The sequence below is a fragment of the Ovis aries genome, chromosome 22, assembly GCF_016772045.2.
Source record: "Ovis aries strain OAR_USU_Benz2616 breed Rambouillet chromosome 22, ARS-UI_Ramb_v3.0, whole genome shotgun sequence".
NCBI classification, from domain to species: Eukaryota; Metazoa; Chordata; class Mammalia; order Artiodactyla; family Bovidae; genus Ovis; species Ovis aries.
In genome coordinates, this window is record NC_056075.1 from 35,087,332 (window position 1) to 35,107,753 (window position 20,422).

Here is a 20,422-nt window from a genome sequence, read left to right on the forward strand (position 1 = left end):
GGGCCGGGGAGTCATTATTTCCGTGGAAGAAATGACCACCCCCCTACCGCCCCGAGAGGTCCCTCGGCGGATCCGGCTCCGCGACCCTCTCCGTCCCTCGCCCCCGCCCCTCCCAGTTCTTGGGGACCCCTCAACGTGGTCGGACTGCGGTGCCTTTAAGACTTTTGCCTGCTGCACATGCTCAGCTCTTTGTGTGTTGTTGGAGTTTTTCTCTTTTAAGAAAAAAAGAAGAAATAGGCTGGAGGATGGGACGGAGGAAGGGGCGGGGGGAGCGCAGGGGGAAAAACGCTGCACTTTTACCACTGTAGACAGTGGCCGGGAAGGGTTTCTTTTCTGCTGAAGCTGCGAAGCCGGTCCCGCTCTGATCTTTCGTTTGCGGCGGGGTGTCGCGGGGGTGGTGCGGGGGGAGATCCGGAGGCGCGGGGGCCGGGGTGCCCGGGGCCACGAGGGGAAAGGCACCGCGGGCGCCGGGAGCCACACCTGGGGGGGCCGGTCTCCCCTCCCGCGGCGGGCCGGGCGGGGTGCGCGCGCGAGCGCGCGCGGGGGGCAGTCCCGGGTCCCTGTAGGGGCGGGGCGAGACCACGCGCAGGGCCCGGCGGGGAGGAGCGGAGGCCCGCGCGCGAGCGGGAGGTGGCCCCGCACCCTGCGGGCCCTAGAGGCAGCCCTGGCGTCTGGCTAAAGCGGCACCGGAGAGCAGATGGCTGCTGGAGGGCCGCCGAAGGCCGGCCGGGCGGGACGAGGCTGAAGCCCCGCTTCCCGAGTACCCCCTCCCGCGGTGGGCGCGCCCACCTCGGGGGGGGCTCCCGTGGCCCCCCGCCCTCCCGGGCGCGCGCGGCGGGGCGCCCAGGCTGTTGGCCCGAGCGGCGGGCGAGGCGGGGCCGCGCGCGGGGTCCCCTCCCCCTCCCGCAGGTCCCCGCCTCCGGCCCGGTCCGGGGCGCCGCGGCGGTGGGCTCGGCCTGCAGCGGACAAGGTCAGCGGACGGAGAGGCGATGCCCGAGCGCGACTGCAGGGAGCCGAGCGGAGGCGAGCGCGGCTGGGATCTGCCCGTCCGGACCGGGGAGCGGGACTGGGGCAGGCGCCGGTGAGAAGGAGGAGGAGCGGCGGCGGCGGCGGCGCGGGGTTTTCCTCTCCGGCCGGGTTTCCCCTCTGGAGCATCCCTGTCGGCGCCCGCGAGCGCAGCCCCGCCGGCCCGGGGCGTTCGGGAATATGGAGCCGGGGGGCCGGGCCCGCACTGGCCCCCCGCAGCCGGCGGCCCCGGGGCCGTGGAGGGCTCGGCCGGCAGGCGGCGGCGGCGGCGGCGGCGGCGGCGGCGGGGGCGCCTCCTCCTGGCTGCTGGACGGGAACAGCTGGCTGCTGTGCTACGGCCTTATCTACCTGGCGCTCTACGCGCAGGTGTCCCAGTCCAAACCCTGCGAAAGGACCGGCTCCTGCTTCTCGGGCCGCTGTGTCAATTCCACCTGCCTCTGCGACCCGGGCTGGGTGGGCGACCAGTGCCAGCACTGCCAGGGCAGGTTCAAGTAAGTGCCTTCGCCGGACCCCGAACCTCAGCCTTGCCCCGCAGCGTCGCGGCCTCCCCCCCACCCCCGTCCCTTCTTGGTCCGGGGTCCCGGGGCTGGGAGCGGCCCCCAGCGCTGCCTTCCTCCGGGCCCCGCGCCCCGGAGATCCCGACCCTGCGCCCAGCGCCCGGCACCGACCGCCGTGGACGCGAAGCCACTCCGGGTGGTCCACCTGTCCGCTGCCCGTCTTTTTCCCTGATCGTCAAAAATTTCTCACTCAGTTACGGTGCCAAACACCATTTTCTTAGCGGACACTGTTTTTTGGTAAAAAATGATGCACGTAAGTCATGAAATACTTCCGCATTGTGAAGCGTTCAAACAGTGCAGAAGTGTAAAGGTTAAAAGTTCTGGTCTGCCGGTATCTCCCTCTTCCCCAGCCTACTCCCTTCTCTAGAGGTAACCCCTGCTAACTTGTTAGTGTATTTAGTAACAGTGATCATAAGTCGAATTTATGATGACCTTACTATGTGCCAGACACTGTTCTGAGTGCCTTACATGGGTTATCTCATTTGTTCTTCAAAGAGTTCCTGAGTTACTAGGATTCCTAGGTTTTACAGAGAGAAATCGTGGTAATGAATTTAAGTAATTTGCCAAAGATTACACAGTACTGATGGCAGAATTGTGATCCAAATCAGCCAGCCTAACTCCAGAACGTTTACTTTTAGCCAGTATTACTGTGCTGAATTGTGCGAAAAGAATATTGTATTGAGAAATACGGAGTGATTTTGAGTTAGATAAAGGGATGAAATACCTGGACTTCATAATATGGTGGCGATAATAGATATTCCTAACTGGTTATTTAACTATCAGCTATTGTGTGGAAGCATCACTTCGGTTTTCTGGAAGCTTAAGGCCCTAAAGGAGCTTGCTTTACAGCAGTAAAAATACTTGTCCCCCATTGGCTCATGTGTATTGCGTCGCTGCCTGATATGAAAAGAAATGGATGAGTGTGGGGCAGCTGCAAATAAAATACTTGAGACCAATAGGGTATCCATCTGACAACTTGTACAGAACAGTCCTTAAGTAAGTCAACTTCTGTGTCATCCAGATAGTTCAGATCAAGTTTGCTGGTTGGGTTAGTGGCTCAGAAATTGCATTCTGTGGGTTACTTACTGTCACAGTGATAGCCAAAGCTAAGTGGAGTGTCTCTTGGGTTCTAAGGCAAAGATGAGAATATGGTTCCCCTTTGTTGTTGTCTAGTTGCCAAGTTGTGACCAGACTCTTTGCAAACCCATGAACTGTATATTCCACCAGGCTCCTTTTTCCATGAGATTTCCCAGGCAGGAGTACTAGAGGGGGTTGCCATTTCCTTCTCCAGGGGATCCTCCCCACCCCGGGATCAAACCTGTGCCTTCTACATTGGCAGATGGATCCTTTACCACTGAGCCACCAGGGAAGCCGATGGTTCACTTTACCTACGTATCAAAAGAAAATTTCCTGGGAGTTTTAAACAGTGTATTTTCCTTTTTTTTTTTTAAACTTGCCGGTTAAGACAAGTCCCTGAAACCTTCTTGTAAAAATGTATTTTTTAAAAGGGGACTTTTAAATTTAAGTAGATCTTACTGTTTAAGTTACAGCAAGATTTTGGAAGTGAAATCTCAGAATGAAGTTTTATGAAATTCTTTTGTAGAGGTAAGTTGAAATGTTTCCTAGCTTCGTAATTTCACAAATTAGTGTAACACTCTTGTTTTTTAAAATACTTTAAAAAATTTAGTAGAGTTACTAATTAAAAGTTTTTAAAAAATGTTTCAAGACCCACAAAGATACTGTTTTGAACTGGGCTTGTTAGTAGTCTGTTTTACTTAAGTGTTCTTAAACTTTTGCTTTGATGGAAACAGCCAGCCCAGCCTCTTTACCTGGCAAGAGAGGATTTTGAACATAGAAACTGGTAGTCAGTAATTAAAAAGCCACATACATTTTTTATATCCATTTTTACAAAGATTGCCTGATTCATATGTAATTTGGGACATTGGCCTTTGGTTGGAATTGCTCTGTTTGTCTAAAGAGGACAAAAATTGCTGCAGTCCTGAGAAGCCTCTGTCTACATTGTATAGAAGTGGAATTGTTAATCAGCTAGATCAGCAGCCTGTAACCTCACTAGCAGATGTTGTCCCCGTTAGTAGGAAAGGTCACAGATCAAGTTAAAACCGGCTTAAATAATATAGAGATGGTTGTTGTTCATAAACAGTACATTAGCGAGTAAATGAGGAATAGTTTTTTAAAAATATAGATGTAGTTAAATAACAATAAACCCTTGACTAATCATTGAATATTCATTTCCTTGGAAGCTATTTCCTATGATTCATTGTACTCTATTAGTAAGTACTTTTTCATTCTCTGTGGAGTACCAGCTATTAATTAGAGTAAATATAACTGGTACAACTCTTTGTGTTTTGTTATATATACTCTTAGGGTAAAGAAGTATTTAATGTTAAAGGGATGAATCAATTTAGAAGAAAAGATTTCTGCCTGGTAAAGTACCTGCTAAGCTAAGAAAGGTTTCTTTCAGAATGTTGGCTTGTTTTATCCAATATTTGAAGTAATAACACAGTGGGAAAGACTTTTAACTGGAAATTCTGACTTCATTAATTATCTTGAAAATCTTTTACTAAACTGAAGGATAGCAGCCTTACACACAGACATCAAAAATGATCAATCTTGGTAAGCAGGTGTCAAAATTAATTGGCTGGTTCCATGGTAACTTAGCTCTTTTTTTCTAGTGTAGGGATTTCACTAGGGAATGAGTATTCTTCAAATGCTACTTTAGAAGGGAAGATTGATGGTTGGGGGGAGAAATGCAGCAGCAAATATGTTATCAAAAGTGGTGCTTCAGTTCTCTTAGGATTGATTTCAGCCTTCTGTTTCCATTTGAAAAGAATAAAACTCTCAGATTATAGGCCATTCCTCAGCTAGGTAAAACAGAATGAACACTGATCTTTAGCCAAAGCTAGACTGAAAGACTTAGGACTGAAGAAAGGACAGTGCCAATTTGAAATACAGTAATCAAGGATATGATATATGCTGCTGTTGCTAAGTCGCTTTAGTCGTGTCCGACTCTGCGCGACCCCATAGACGGCAGCCCACCAGGCTCCACCGTCCCTGGGATTCTCCAGGCAAGAACACTGGAGTGGGCTGCCATTTCCTTCTCCAATGGGTGAAAGTGAAAACTGAAAGTGAAGTCGCTCAATCGTGTCCAACTCTTTCTGACCCCATGGACTGCAGCCCCCCAGGCTCCTCTGTCCATGGGATTTTCCAGGCAAGAGCTATGATATATGAAATATATGCAAATTTGAATTACATTTACTTGTGCAGCATTGTATAATATTGGGCTAGAAAGCATTTTGCTACAAACTCTATTTGAATGAATAATACTCTGTTATAAGCTAGGTCTTTAGAATTATTTTTGTAGCGTAGTTGAGATTTATATTTATATAAATTTATAATTTGAGTTCATACTTGGACATTTATTTGCTTATATGACTTAGGAACCTAAGACTTCTAATTTCTCTTAGGTAAAGAAAATAGCTGAGATTAATGTTCTGAGACTGGAAAATACCTCATTATATTCTAAATATTTTATAAATTTAAATTTATTATTAAAGTATATTTATTGAATATTCCTAATCATCTATTAAATCTTGCTGTATGTTTAATGTATGCAGATTTTTTTGAACCTCTTTGATCAGTCAAATATGGATGATGAATTTCACATGTTTATGATAGAAATAATCTATTTCTATTTTAATAGCAAAATGAAGATATACTACCAGGAGTGAGGTTACTGTTGTAAATAGGAAGCAGTAGGGTTAAATGTGTAAATATTTTTCCTAAGTAACTGCTAAAACTCCCCAATATATGTGTGTATATACACATACATCATTTGGAATCCTTTTTAATAATAATAGAGAGGCTATCAATAACTATGATGTTTAAATTGAATGCTCCCTGTCCCCAAGACTTTATTTCAAACTAAGATTCTAATATGTAATTTATATGCATGGGTTCTTTTCATGTTATTAAACTATGAAAATCACACAATGGAATTTTATAGTAATTTAAATTGAGTGTTTCTGAGATCCCCAACTGATAAGTTACTTGGAGTAGCATGGTTTTCAAGACCATGTGTCTGCATAATTTGGTTCCTTTAGCAGATGACTGACTCATTCTTCCAGCTTGCCTGCCTTTTAAAGTGCCTTCAAAGTGCCACATTGCTTTTGGACTCAGGGCATTTCACACATACTGTTACATCTCTCTGAGCCCTCTTTCCTGTGTGGTCTTTGCTTGACTGATTACTAAGCGTCCTTCAAATTTTAGCATATCCTAGTGTCTGAAGGAAGCTTTTCTAATTCTTCAGACTACGTGACTCCTCATTATATACTCTTATAGCACTGCTTTTCCTTTGTAGCACTTTGAAAGTGAATAATCAGAGTTGAAATTTTTTTCTAAAAAATTATTTTTAAGAGCTTTATCAAGGTATAATTGACACGCAGTAAACTACAATTTAAAAAGTTTTGATGTACGTATGCCCCTCTTACACTATGATCACAGTCAAGATCCTAAAAATATTAGTCACTCTCAAAAGTTCCTTGTTGTTGTTCAGTTGCGTCCAACTCTTTGCAGCTCCATGGACGGCAGCATGCCAGGCTTCCCTGTCCATCACCATCTCCTGGAGTCTGCTCAGATTCATGTCCATTGAGTTGGTGACGTCATCCAACCATCTCATCCTCTGCCGTCCCTTTCTCCTCCTACCTCCAATCTTTCTCAGCATCAGGGTCTTTTCCAGTGAGTCGGGCTCTTCGAGTCAGGTGGCCAAAGTGTTGGAGCTTCAGCATCAGTCCTTCCAGTGAATATTCAGGGTTGATTTCCTTTTGGATTGACTTGATTTCATCTCCTTGCTGTCCAAGGGACTCTTTATAAAGAGTCTTTCCAGCACCACGGTTTGAAGTCATCAGTTCTTCCGTGCTCAGAATCCGCCTGCAATGCGGGAGACCTGGGTTCGATACCTGGGTTGGGAAGATCCCTTAGAGAAGGGAAAGGCTACCCACTCCAGTATTCTGGCCTGGAGAATTCCATGAACTATATAGTCCATAGAGTTGCAAAGAGTCAGACATGATTGAGCGACTTTCCTTTAACTTTCAATGACTAATGATGTTGAATATATTGTCATGTGTTTACTTGCCATCTGTAGTTTCATTTGGTGAGGTGTCTGTTCAGATCTTTTGCACATTTTAAAAATTGTTTTTTTCTTAATATTGATTTTTATAAGTTCTTTACATATTATGCATACTATTTCCTTATAAGATACGTGATTTGCAAATATTTTCTTGCATGTTGGGGCTTATCTTTTCATTCTCTTAACAGTTTTCAATGGATGGAAGTTTTAAATTTAATGAATTACAGCTTCTCAAGTTTTTCCTTTTATGGATTTTGTTTTTGTGTGTGTGTGTTAGTATCTAAGAAACCTTTGCCTAAATGAAAGATTTTCTTTAATTCTTTTTTTTTTTTGTTAGAATTTTTGTAGGTTTATGCTTTGCATTTAAGTTGAGTCTGTTTTGATTTACTTCTGCATTTAGTTTCTGCTGTACAGTAAAATGAATCAGCTATATGTGTATATATATCCCCTCTTTTTCTGATTTCCTCCCATTTAGATAACCACAGAGCATTGAGTAGAGTTCCCTGTGTTATATAGTAGGTTCTCATTAGTTGTCTGTTTTATACACGGTATCAAAGTGTATATGCTGCTGCTGCTGCTGCTGCTGCTGCTAAGTTGCTTCAGTCGTGTCCGACTCTGCGACCCCAGAGATGGCAGCCCACCAGGCTCCCCCGTCCCTAGGATTCTCCAGGCAAGAACACTGGAGTTGGTTGCCATTTCCTTCTCCAATGCATGAAAGTGAAAAGTGAAAGAGAACTCGCTCAGTCGTATCCGACTCTTCGCAACCCCATGGACTGTAGCCCACCAGGCTGCTCCGTCCGTGGGATTTTCCAGGCAGGAGTACTGGAGTGGGTTGCCATTTCCTTCTCCTCAAAGTGTATATGTGTCAACCCTAATCTCCCAATTCATTTTACACCCTCCCTCCATTTTTGTATTTTGATTTTGTATCCTTAAATCTTGCTAAAATTATTTGTTTGTAGTAGTAGTAGTTTTTGTAGATTCCTTATGATTTTCTACAAACTTGATTATGTTACCTGCAAATAAAGATACTTTAAGCCCTTTCTCTGCAATCTGGATGCCTTTCATTTCTTTTCGTTGCCTTATTTCTCTGGCTAGAACCTCCATTATAGTGATATATACAGGTGATAAGGAGTAGTTGACTGTGTCTTATTCCTGATTTAAGGGGAAAATATTCAATCTTTAACCGTTAAATATGATAGTATGTGTAAGTTTCTTGTAAATCCCTTTTATCACATTGAGGAAGTTCCCTTCTATTCTTAGTTTTCTGAGAGTTTTTATTGGAATTGAGTTGAGATTGGAATCTGCATCTATTGAGATGATAATTTTTCACTTTAAGCTTAACATGAATTATATTGCTTAATTTTTGAATATTAAACCAGCCTTCCATTCCTGGGATGAACCTCATCAGAAATGATATATTTTTCTTTTTATGTATTCTTTGGATTTGATTTATTAAAATTTTAAAAGAATTTTTGTGTATATGTTTAGGAAGGATATTGTTTTGTTCTTTTCTTGTAGTAACTTTGTCTGGTTTCAGAGTCAGGGTAATGCTGGCCTCATAGAATGAGCTGGGACCTTCCTGTTCAATATGCCAGGAAAGTTTGTGTAGAACTGACATTATTTCTTCATTACATGTTTGGTAGGATTCACCAGTGAAGCCCTCAAGACTTGGAGTTAATTCTTTAAGTTTGAATTTAATTTATTTAATATAAACTCAGTTCATCTAATAGTTAGAGCTAGAAGTTCAATTTATTTAATATGTATAAGGCTGTATGAATATCACTTAAACTTATTGTCTAGAGTATTGTTCACTTTGGTAAATATTCCTTGTGCATGTGAAAAGAGTGTGTATTGTGCTATTGATGGGGGAGTGTTCTGTAAATTTCAATTAGGTCAAGTTGGTTGATAGTTTTGTTCAAGATTTCTAAAACTTCTCTGATTTTCTATTTCTGTCAGTTATTGAGAAGGCATATTGAAATCTTCAATTATAACTTTGTAATTATCTATTTCTCTGTAGTCATATCTATTGTCGTTTCATGTATTTTGAGCCTCTGTTATTAGGTGCATGAAATTTTGTATTATATCCTATTGGTAGATTGATCCCCTTTTCATTATGGAGTGAGCATTTGTTGAAGAGGCTATCCTGTTTTCATGGATGTTTTGCTCCATTGAAAATTAGTTGGTCATCGCTATATCTGTTTCTTGATTCTGTTCTGTTCCATTGATCCATGTGTCTGTCCTTCTATGGATGCCTTTTTTGACTATTGAATCTTTATAGTAAGTCTTGAAGTTAGATAGTGAGATTTCTTCAACTGTTTTTATTTTTGAAAATTAATTTGTTTATTCTAGTTCATTTGCTTTTTCCAAATAATTTTAGAGTCAGTTTGTCAATTTCTTAAAAAGCTGGAATTTTGATTGAGATTGTGTTGATTCAAGAGATCATTTTGGGTAGTATTGACATCTAGATAATAGTGAGTTTTCCAGTCTTTCAACAGGTATATTTCTTCATTTTCTTTAGATTTTAATTGATTTCTTTTCAGATACAGATCGTGAACATGTTTTGTTAGATTTGTACCCAAGTAGTTTGTATTCTTTCATGCTATTATAATTGATAGTGTTTCTTTTAATTTCAGTTTCCAGTTGTTCTTCTTCATTATGTATAAATAACAATTGATTTTTGTATGTTGACCTAGTTTTCTGCAGTGTTGCTAAACTCAGTTTCAGTAGCTACAGTCATACCGGTTTTACTTCTTCCTTTTCCCTTATATCCCCTGTTTTTCTTCTTGTTCTGGTGCACTAGCTAGGATCTTCAACCTGTTGTTGAATAAGAGAAGAGTGGATATCCTTGCGTTGTTTCCAATCTTAGGTGAAAAACATTCAGTCTTTAAACATCTTTAACATGAAGTATCATGTTAGCTGCAGGCTTTTTTTTTTTTTTTTAATAAATGCCCTTTATTAGGTTGAAGAAATTCTCTGCTGTTCCTAATTTTGAGAGTTGATCATTATGTGATAACAGAAAATGTATATTGATCTGACCCTGGTTCCTGGCATAGAGTTCTTAAAACCCTTATAATTTCCTAAGTGATAAGAGTACTAGAAGCATCTCGTGTTCTAATGTTGTTTTTTTTAACCTTTGTTCCTAACACAGAGCTCCTGAAACCCTTGTAATTTCCCTGGTGATCGCACTGTGTTTTGTTCAGTGAGGTGACACAGTGGGCTCTTGGTTGGCTCCTGGATAAGGGCTAGTTACGAGAAAGACCAAGTCATGGTTTGAAGCTTGGACTCTTCAGCTCTGTCCCACATTCTCTTGAGAAGGGAGAATGGCTGAAAACAGAGATAATGATCTATGATGTCTACATGGTCAGTTCAGTTCAGTTCAGTCGCTCAGTCGTGTCTGACTCTTTGCGACCCCATGAATTGCAGCACGCCAGGCCTCCCTGTCCATCACCATCTCCCGGAGTTCACTCAGACTCAAGTCCATCTAGTCCGTGATGCCATCCAGCCATCTCATCCTTGGTCGTCACCTTAACCTCCTGCCCCCAATCCCTCCCAGCATCAGAGTCTTTTCCAATGAGTCAGCTCTTTGCATGAGGTGGCCAAAGTACTGGAGCTTCAGCTTTAGTATCATTCCTTCCAAAGAAATCCCAGGGTTGATCTCCTTCAGAATGGACTGGTTAGATTTCCTTGCAGTCCAAGGGACTCTCAAGAGTCTTCTCCAACACCACAGTTCAAAAGCATCAGCGCTCAGCCTTCTTCACAGTCCAATTCTCACATCCATACATGACCACAGGAAAAACCATAGCCTTGACTAGATGGACCTTAGTCGACAAAGTAATGTCTCTGCTTTTGAAAAATACTATCTAGTTTGGTCATAACTTTTCTTCCAAGGAGTAAGCATCTTTTAATTTCATGGCTGCAATCACCATCTGCAGTGATTTTGGAGCCCCCCAAAATAAAGTCTGACACTGTTTCCACTGTTTACCCATCTATTTCCCATGAAGTGATGGGACCAGATGCCATGATTTTCGTTTTCTGAATGTTGAGCTTTAAGCCAACTCTTTTGCTCTCCTCTTTCACTTTCATCAAGAGGCTTTTTAGCTCCTCTTCACTTTCTGCCATAAGGGTGGTGTCATCTGCATCTCTGAGGTTATTGATATTTCTCCCAGCAATCTTGATTTCAGCTTGTGCTTCTTCCAGCCCAGCATTTCTCATGATGTACTCTGCATAGAAGTTAAATAAGCAGAGTGACAATAGACAGCCTTGATGTACTCCTTTTCCTATTTGGAACCAGTCTGTTGTTCCATGTCCAGTTCTAACTGTTGTTTCCTGATCTGCATACAGATTTCTCAAGAGGCAGGTTAGGTGGCCTGGTATTCCCATCTCTCTCAGAATTTTCCACAGTTTCTTGTGATGCACACAGTCAAAGGCTTTGGCATAGTCAGTAAAGCAGAAATAGATGTTTTTCTGGAACTCTCTTGCTTTTTCCATGATCAGCGGATGTTGGCAATTTGATCTCTGGTTCCTCTGCCTTTTCTAAAACCAGCTTGAACATCAGGGAGTTTACGGTTCATGTATTGCTGAAGCCTGGCTTGGAGAATTTTGAGCATTACTTTACTAGCATGTGAGATGAGTGCAATTGTGTGGTAGTTTGAGCAGTCTTTGGCATTGCCTTTCTTTGGAATTGGAATGAAAACTGACCTTTTCCAGTCCTGTGGCCACTGCTGAGTTTTCCAAATTTGCTGGCATATTGAGTGCAACACTTTCACAGCATCATCTTTCAGGATTTGAAATAGCTTAACTGGAATTCCATCACCTCCACTAGCTTTGTTCGTAGTGATGCTTTCTAAGGCCCACTTGACTTCACATTCCAAGATGTCTGGCTCTAGATTAGTGATCACATCATCATGATTATCTTGGTCATGAAGATCTTTTTTGTACAGTTCTTCTGTGTATTCTTGCCACCTCTTCTTAATATCTTCTGCTTCTGTTAGGTTCAGACCATTTCTGTCCTTTATCGAGCCCATCTTGGCATGAAATGTTCCCTTGGTATCTCTAATTTTCTTGAAAAGATCTCTAGCCTTTCCCATTCTGTTCTTTTCCTCTATTTCTTTGCATTGATTGCTGAAGAAGGCTTTCTTATCTCTCCTTGCTATTCTTTGGAACTCTGCATTCAGATGCTTATATCTTTCCTTTTCTCCTTTGCTTTTTGCTTCTCTTCTTTTCACGGCTATTTGTAAGGCCTCCTGAAACAGCCATTTTGCTTTTTTGCATTTCTTTTCCATGGTCAACCTCCGTAAATCCCCAAAGTTTGGTGTTTGGAGAGATTCTTGGTTGATGAACACTTGGAGGTGCTGGGAGAATGATGTGCCTGGGCAGGGCAGGGAAATTCTGAACCCCATTACCCATATGTTATCCTATGTAGCTCTTCCATCTGGCTGTTCCTGTATCATATACTTTTATAATAAACCAGTGATCTAGTAAATAAAATGTTTGAGTTCTGTGAGCCTCTGTAGCAAGCTGATCCAATACAAGGAGCGGGTGTTTGGATCCCCCGGCCTATGGCTAGTTGGTCAGAAGCCTAGGTGTTAAATGGGATTGCAGTTGGTGTCAGAGTTGAGGGAGGAGCTTTATAGGACTGAACCCTTAACCTGTGGAACCTGATGCTGTCTCCTGTTGAACTCCAGAATTGAGTTGAATTCTGGGACACCCTTCTGGTGTCTGTGAGTTCTTGGTTATTGTCTTTGTTCAGTCGCTAAGTCATATCTGACTCTTTGCAACCCCATGGACTGCAGCACCCCAGGCTTCCCTGTCCCTCACCATCTCCTGCAGTTTGCCCAAGTTCATGTCCATTGCTTCGGTGATGCCATCCCATCATCTCACCCTCTGTCGCCTTCTTCTCCTTCTGCCTTCAGTTATTCCCAGTGTCAGGGTCTTTTCCAACGAGTCGGCTGTTTCCATCAGGTGGCGAAAGTATTGGAGCTTCAGCCGAATTCCTTGGTAATGGGGGAGAAAGTGCCCTACATTTGGTGACCAAAGTGAAGGTGGTGTGAGTAGAAAAGAAGACTTAGGGGGAACAATACACTGTGGGGCAGAGCTGGATTTTTTTCTACACAGGAGGAGAGGAACTGAGAGTTTTTCCGTTTACAGTCATGGCTGGGAGGGATTGGGGGCAGGAGGAGAAGGGGACGACAGTGGATGAGATGGCTAGATGGCATCACCGACTCGATGGACGTGAGTCTGAGTGAACTTTGGGAGTTGGTGATGGACAGGGAGGCCTGGTGTGCTGCAATTCATGGGGTCACAAAGAGTCAGACACCACTGAGCGACTGAACTAACTAATGGGTATTGAATTTTGTCGCATGACTTTTTCTACATCTATTGTGATAGTCATTTGATTTTTCTTCTTTTGAGTGTTAATATTGGTGAATTAAATTGACTAATTTTCAAATGTTTAATCAACCTTGCATTCCTGGGGTAAACTCCTTGGTTTGCAATGTATTACACTTTTTATAAAGAAAGGCAATGCCAAAGAATGTGCAAACTACTGCACAGTTGCACTCATCTCACATGCTAGTAAAGTAATGCTCAAAATTCTCCAAGCCAGGCTTCAGCAATACGTGAACCGTGAACTCCCTGATGTTCAAGCTGGTTTTAGAAAAGGCAGAGGAACCAGAGATCAAATTGCCAACATCCGCTGGATCATGGAAAAAGCAAGAGAGTTCCAGAAAAACATCTATTTCTGCTTTACTGACTATGCCAAAGCCTTTGACTGTGTGCATCACAAGAAACTGTGGAAGATTCTGAGAGAGATGGGAATACCAGGCCACCTAACCTGCCTCTTGAGAAACCTGTATGCAGGTCAAGAAGCAACAGTTAGAACTGGACATGGAACAACAGACTGGTTCCAAATAGGAAAAGGAGTACGTCAAGGCTGTCTATTGTCACTCTGCTTATTTAACTTCTATGCAGAGTACATCATGAGAAACGCTGGGCTGGAAGATGCACAAGCTGAAATCAAGATTGCTGGGAGAAATATCAATAACCTCAGAGATGCAGATGACACCACCCTTATGGCAGAAAGTGAAGAGGAGCTAAAAAGCCTCTTGATTAAAGTGAAAGAGGAGAGTGAAAAAGTTGGCTTAAAGCTCAACATTCAGAAAACAAAGATCATGGCATCTGGTCCCATCACTTCATGGGAAATAGATGGGTAAACAGTGGAAACAGTGTCAGACTTTATTTTGGGGGGCTCCAAAATCACTGCAGATGGTGATTGCAACCATGAAATTAAAAGACGCTTACTCCTTGGAAGGAAAGTTATGACCAATCTAGATGGAATATTCAAAAGCAGAGACGTTACTTTGCCAACAAAGGTCCGTCTAGTCAAGGCTATGGTTTTTCCAGTGGTCACGTATGGATGTGAGAGTTGGACTGTGAAGAAGGCTGAGCGCTGAAGAATTGATGCTTTTGAACTGTGGTGTTGAAGAAGACTCTTGAGAGTCCCTTGGACTGCAGGGAGATCCAACCAGTCCATTGTAAGGGAGATCCGTCCTGGGTGTTCATTGGAAGGACTGATGCTAAAGCTGAAACTCCAATACTTTGGCCACCTCATGCGAAGAGTTGACCCATTGGAAAAGACCCTGAAGCTGGAAGCATTGGGGGCAGGAGGAGAGGGGGACGACAGAGGATGAGATGTCTGGATAGCATCACCGATTCATTGGACACGATTTTGGGTGAACTCCGGGAGCTGGTGATGGACAGGGAGGCCTGGCGTGCTGCAATTCATGGGGTCGCAAAGAGTCGGACATGACTGAGTGACTAAACTGAACACTTTTTATATATTGCTGGATTTAATTTGATAAAATTTTGTTGAGGATTTTTGCTTATGTGTTGATGAGAGAGATTGGTCTGTAATTTTCTTGTAACATCTTTGATTTCCTTATCATGGTACAATGCTAACCTTATAAAGTGAGTTAGAAATTGCTTTTTCTTGTGTTTTCTGGAATAATGTATGTAGAATTGGTATTACTTTTTTCACAAATGTTTGACAGATTCATCAGTGATGCCATCTGGGCTTGTAATTTCTTTGTGGAAGGCTTACAGCTGTGAACTCAATTTCTTTTACAGGTGCAGGGATATTCATTTTATCTATTTCTTAAATGAGTTTTGGCATATTGTACCTTAACAAAAATGAGTCCATTTCATCTAAGTTTTCAAATTTATGGACATAAAGTTCATAATATTCCCTTATCCTTTTAAAGTGTGTGGGGTTTTTAAAATTTCTTCTTCAACTTTTGAGATTGGTAGTTTATGTCTTTTTCCCTTCTTTTTTCCTGCTTCGAATGGCTGGACGTTTATTAATGTTGTCAGTCTTTTCAAAGAATATGTGTTTGGTTTCATTGATTCCTGATGTTTGTTTTTCTGTTTTCAGCTTCATTGCTTGCTGCTTCCTTTTTTTTTTTTTTTGTGATTTTTAAACCTAGGCCCACAATAGTGAAAACCCCAAATCTTAAACTCTGGATTACCAGGGAATTCCCTGCTTCCTTTGGTTTTAATTTGCTTTTCTTAAGATGAAAAGCTTTGGTCATTAATTTGAGATATTTCTTCCTTTCAAGAAGAGTATTTGAATGCTATACATGTTCTTCTAAGCACTGCTTTAGCTGAATCTCGTATATTGTGATATGCAGTACTTTGATTTTATTCAGTGTCATTAAACTAAGTTATAGTTTACCTTGAGACGTTCTCTTTGGCTTATGTAGAAGTGTTTTGTTTAATTTCCAAATATTTGGGAATTTACAAGATCTTTTTCTCTTATTTATTTTTAGTTTAATCCTACTATGTTAAAAAAAATGTACCTTGTATGATTCCAGTTTTCATAAATTTGTTAAGACTTGTTTTTGGACTTAATAGGGTCTGTTGTGGTGAATGTAGCATGTACAGGTGAAACAATGTACGTTTTGTTGTTGACTGGAGTCTTTTACAGAAAAGTCAAGATGGTCGAGTTGGTTGTTTAAATTGTTCAGCTCTTTCATATCCCTCATGATACTCTGTCCACTTGTTCTGTTGATTACTTAAAGAGGAGTGTTGAAATTTCCAACTTTATTTGTGGATTTATCTGTTTGTTTCCTTTCCTTTCTGTCTGTTTTGCTTCTTGTATTTTGAAGCTTTTTTGGTAGACACATACACAATTAGAATTGTTATGTCTTTTTGGTGAACTGACCCATTCATCATTATATAGTTTCCTGTTTTTCTTTGGTAATTGTTTTTACTTTGAAGTCTACTTTGACCTTAAGAGCCACAGTAGTTTTGCTTATTGTTTGCTTTATGTATCTTTTTTGATTTGGAAAGAATAATGTGTGTTTTTATGTATGTGGTTGTGTTGTTTAGTTGTTAAGTTGTGTCCAACTTTTTGTGACCCCATGGACTGTGGCCCACCAGGCTCCTTCTATCCGTGGGCTTTTCCAGGCAAGAATAATGGGGTGGGTTGCTATTTCCTTTTCCAGGAGATCTTCCTGACCTAAGTATATGTATGTATGCATATGTAAATATATATATAAAATCCAGTCTGATAATCTCTGTCTTTATATTGGTCTGTTGAGGCTGTTTACATTAATGTATCCAGATATCTTTTAGCATTCTATTTAAATTTTCCATTGTCCCTTTGGGTGTTTGTCTTTGTATTATTTTCTAGTGGTTATGCTAGTGTGTTACTGATTACAATATGCATAGGTAGCTTTTTATAGTGTATTCAGAGTTAATATTTATATTACTTTAGGAGAATTAAGAAATTTTGGGATCACATAGGTCCATTTATCCTCATCCACTGACCTTTGTTATAATTGTCATATATATATATATATATATATATATATATATGCTCAGTCATGTCCAACTCTTTGCAGTCCTGTGGATGGTGGCCTTCCAGGCTCCTCTGTCCATGGGATGTCCCAGGCAAGAATACTGCAGTGGGTGTATATATGCAGATATATCTCACATCTACATGTATGGCATATCCCATCAGATAAAGGTATAAATTTTGCTTTAAAAAATCATATATATTTTAAAGAATCCAAGAAGGGGAAAACAGTCTTTATATATTTTCTCGTATATCTGCTCTTTCTTTTGGTCTTTATTTCTCAAGATATAAATTTCCTGCTAGGGTCATTTCCCTTTTGTTTGAATTGCTTCCTTTTGCTTTTCTTTTGAGCAGAACTGCTGCTAATGGACTATCTTAGTTTTCCTTGTTCTGAAAGTGAAAGTGAAAGTTGCTCCATTGTGTCTGACTCTTTGTGACCCCATGTACAGTGCATGGAATTCAGGTGAGAATACTGGAGTGGGTAACCTTTCCCTTCTTCAGGGTATCGTCCCAACCCAGGGATCGAGCCCAGGTCTCCCACATTGCAGGCAGATTCTTTACCAGCTGAGTCACAAGGGAAGCCCAGGAATACTGGAGTGGTAGTCTGTTCTGCGAATATCTTTATTTTGCCTTGTTTACTGAAGGATATTTTTCCCAAGTACACAATTCTGGGTTGACAGTTCTTTTCTCTCAGTGTTTTAAAGATGTTGCTTGACTGTCTTCTAGGTTTCATGGTTTCTGATGAGAAGTCTGCAGTCATTCTGTTCTAATTGTTTTCCCCCTGTATGTCCAGTTCCATTTTTCCTACTTACTTTTAAGCTTTTTATACATCTTCTGTTTTTAGCAGTTCAGATTCTGATGTATCTGGGTGTAGCTTTCTTTGAATTTACCCTGGTTAGGGTTTGCTGAGCATCTTGAATTTATATTTCTGTCTTTCACTAAATACAAGGATTTTTTTTTTAAAAGCATTATTTCTTGAAAGATATTTTTCTACACCAGTCTTTTGCCCTTCTCTTTCTGGGACTTAAGTGATACTAATATTAAACTTTAGTACCACGAATCCTTGAGGCTCTGTTCTTTTTTTTCCTTTCTTTAGATTGTATAATTTCTATCATCAGCTTCACTGACTGTTGCCTCTGTAGTCACTCTGCTTTTGAACCCATCTAGTCATTTTAAAATTTAAGATATATTTTCCAGTCGTAACGTTTCTGTTGTGTTCTTTTTTATGAATTGTTTTTTTCTGTTAAAAATTTTTCTTCCCATTTCATTTAAGTGCCTTTACCTCATGGAGTCCAGTTATAATATCTAACATCTTTGATGATTCCAATTTCTGGATTTTCTCAGGATTGATATCTGTTGATTTTCTCTTCCATTGAGAATTTGTCACATGGTCCTAGTTCTGTGGATGTTGAGTGGTTTTGGATGTCTTCTGGATGGTATGTAGGTTCTGGTCCTGGAGAATACTGATTTATTTAGTTATTTGATGATGGTGGTCATGTGCTCAGTCATGTCCAACTCTCTTCAACACTGGATGGTGGCCCACCAGGCTCCTCTGTCCATGGGATGTCCCAGGCAAGAATACTGAAGTGGCTTACCATTTCTTCCTCCAGGGGATCTTCCTGACCCAGGGGTGAAACCTGCATCTCCTGCCTTGGTAGGCAGAATCTTTACCACTGAGCCACCTGAAAAGCCCTGTCTGTTTATTTGTATTTATATAGTAGGGCAACCCACCAGTTAGATGCAAGTAGCAAATTCTCTCCGAGAAGGCAATGGCACCCCACTCCAGTACTCTTGCCTGGAAAATCCCATGGACGGAGGAGCCTGGTAGGCTGTAGTCCATTGGGTTGCTAAGAGTCGGACTCGACTGGGTGACTTCACTTTCACTTTTCAGTTTCATGCATTGGAGAAGGAAATGGCAATCCACTCCAGTGTTCTTGCCTGGAGAATCCCAGGGACAGGGGAGCCTGGTGGGCTGCCGTCTATGGGGGTCACACAGAGTCGGACACGACTGAAGTGACTTAGCAGCAGCAGCAGCAGCAGCAAATTCTGTATCGTGCTTTCGGGGGCCAGTGGTTCTAATCTTAGTTCTGTTTTCAAAGCCTTTTGATCTGAATGCACACATGCGACTCAGGGATTACTCTGAAACTTTGCAATATTTTAAATTTTATATCAGTTCTCAAAGCCTCTGTTAAGCTGCTTTTGGGTCTGTCCCACACATTAGCAGTTCAGATTGAGCCTGAGTCTTCCGTGAATTCATATACAAAATTGGAATATCTCCATCTTCTCCTCTTTCTTATGATTCCTCCCACACTTTTTGTCTTGAAAGGACACTTTAGGCCAGTTATTCTTGCTGTTGAAGAGACAGAATTTCTCTTAAGATTGATCTACCCTTGTATGTACTGCTGCCGTTCTCTCCAGGTTTGGCCATCCTTGCCATCTCTCTGGCCATTTTTGGCAGGTCCTAAAGTTTTCTTTCTTGAGGTGTTGCAGTAGCCCTGTGATTAATCTCTCTGATTCTTTTTTTTTTTTTCTTCTTGCTAATTTATCCTGTACTGCTGCCAGAGTTTGTTTGATAGAAGAAAAATTTGATCATATCTCTTTTGTCTTGGAGAAGGAAATGGCAACCCACTCCAGTATTCTTGCCTGGAAAATCCCATGGGCAGAGGCGCCTGGAGGGCTGCAGTTCATGGGGTCACAAAGAGTTGGACACGAGTGAGTGACTGAGCACTCTTTTGCCTAAGAACTGGAGTATTTAAGATAGTGAGTGATGCCAAGGATTCTGATGAAGGATCTGTTGTCATTTAAATTGTTATTCTCCTTTAGGTACTATGTCATCTTCCTTTGTCTTTTTTTCCGCTTAGGTTTTCAGAAATTTGGTTATGATGTACAATTCTTTGATTTTACTTTATTATTTGCTCAGCTTCTTGTAAGCTTGTATCTTTTTCAAAATTTGCAAAAAGTTCATTTCTTCAGAAATTTTTTTCAGCTCTCTGGTTAATTCTCCCATGATCCCAATGAGACAAATGTGAAATGTTTTGTTATGAACTTTTAGGTCAGTACAGCTCTGTTCATTTCCTTCAGTCTCTTCTATCTCTTCAGATTGGATGATTTTTTTTTTTTATGCGTCTTTATGTTCACTGATTCTTTCCTCTATCTTCTCTATTCTGCTCTTGGGCCCATCTTGTGAGTTTTTATGAGAAGTTTAATTTATTATATTTTTACATTTTGTTCTTCTTTATGTCTTCTGTTTCTTTGCTGAAACTTTTATTTTTACATTTGTTTTAAAAATGTTTGTATCTGTTGTTAGGCCATTTTTCTGATAACTGCTTTAAGATTCTTGACAGATAATTCCAGGATCTTTGACATATTAGTAATGGTACCTGCTGATTGATCTCTTCTCAAGTGAGTTGAGATTTTATATAGCAAGTAATTTTGGATTGTATTCTGAATTATTTTGAGTACCGTGTATGAGACTCTTGTTCCTGTTTAAATATTCTGTTCTAGGAGGCAGTCAGCTCATTTCGGCATATATGATGTAGCTGATTTTTAAAAAGTGACAGCTTTATTGAGTTATAAATTATAGCCATAATATTCATACATACCATAATACCATTTTAGAGTATATGATTCATTGGTTTTTACTATGTTCAAAGAGTGGTGCAGCCATCAGCACTCTCTAGTTTTAGAACTTTTTCATCACCCTGTAAGGAAACCCACACCCATTTGTAGGTACTCTCCATTTTCTTACCCACCAATTCCATTAATTTAGGCAGCTGCTAATCTACTTTCTCTATGAGATTGCTTCTTATGGATATTTCACATAAGTGGAATCATGTAATC

At 41.3% G+C, this 20,422-nt stretch overlaps 1 protein-coding gene across 1 annotated transcript in view; it reads left to right on the forward strand.

Annotated features, from left to right (window-relative positions):
- Nucleotides 1–905: 905 nt before the first annotated feature.
- ATRNL1 (attractin like 1) overlaps nucleotides 906–20,422 on the forward strand; it is an 802,972-nt gene continuing 783,455 nt past the window's right edge. Inside the window, exon 1 of the mRNA XM_012102986.5 lies at nucleotides 906–1,517. Within this exon, the coding sequence (XP_011958376.3) occupies nucleotides 1,207–1,517 (311 nt within the window). The 5' untranslated portion in view covers nucleotides 906–1,206. The remainder of the gene's footprint in view (nucleotides 1,518–20,422) is intronic.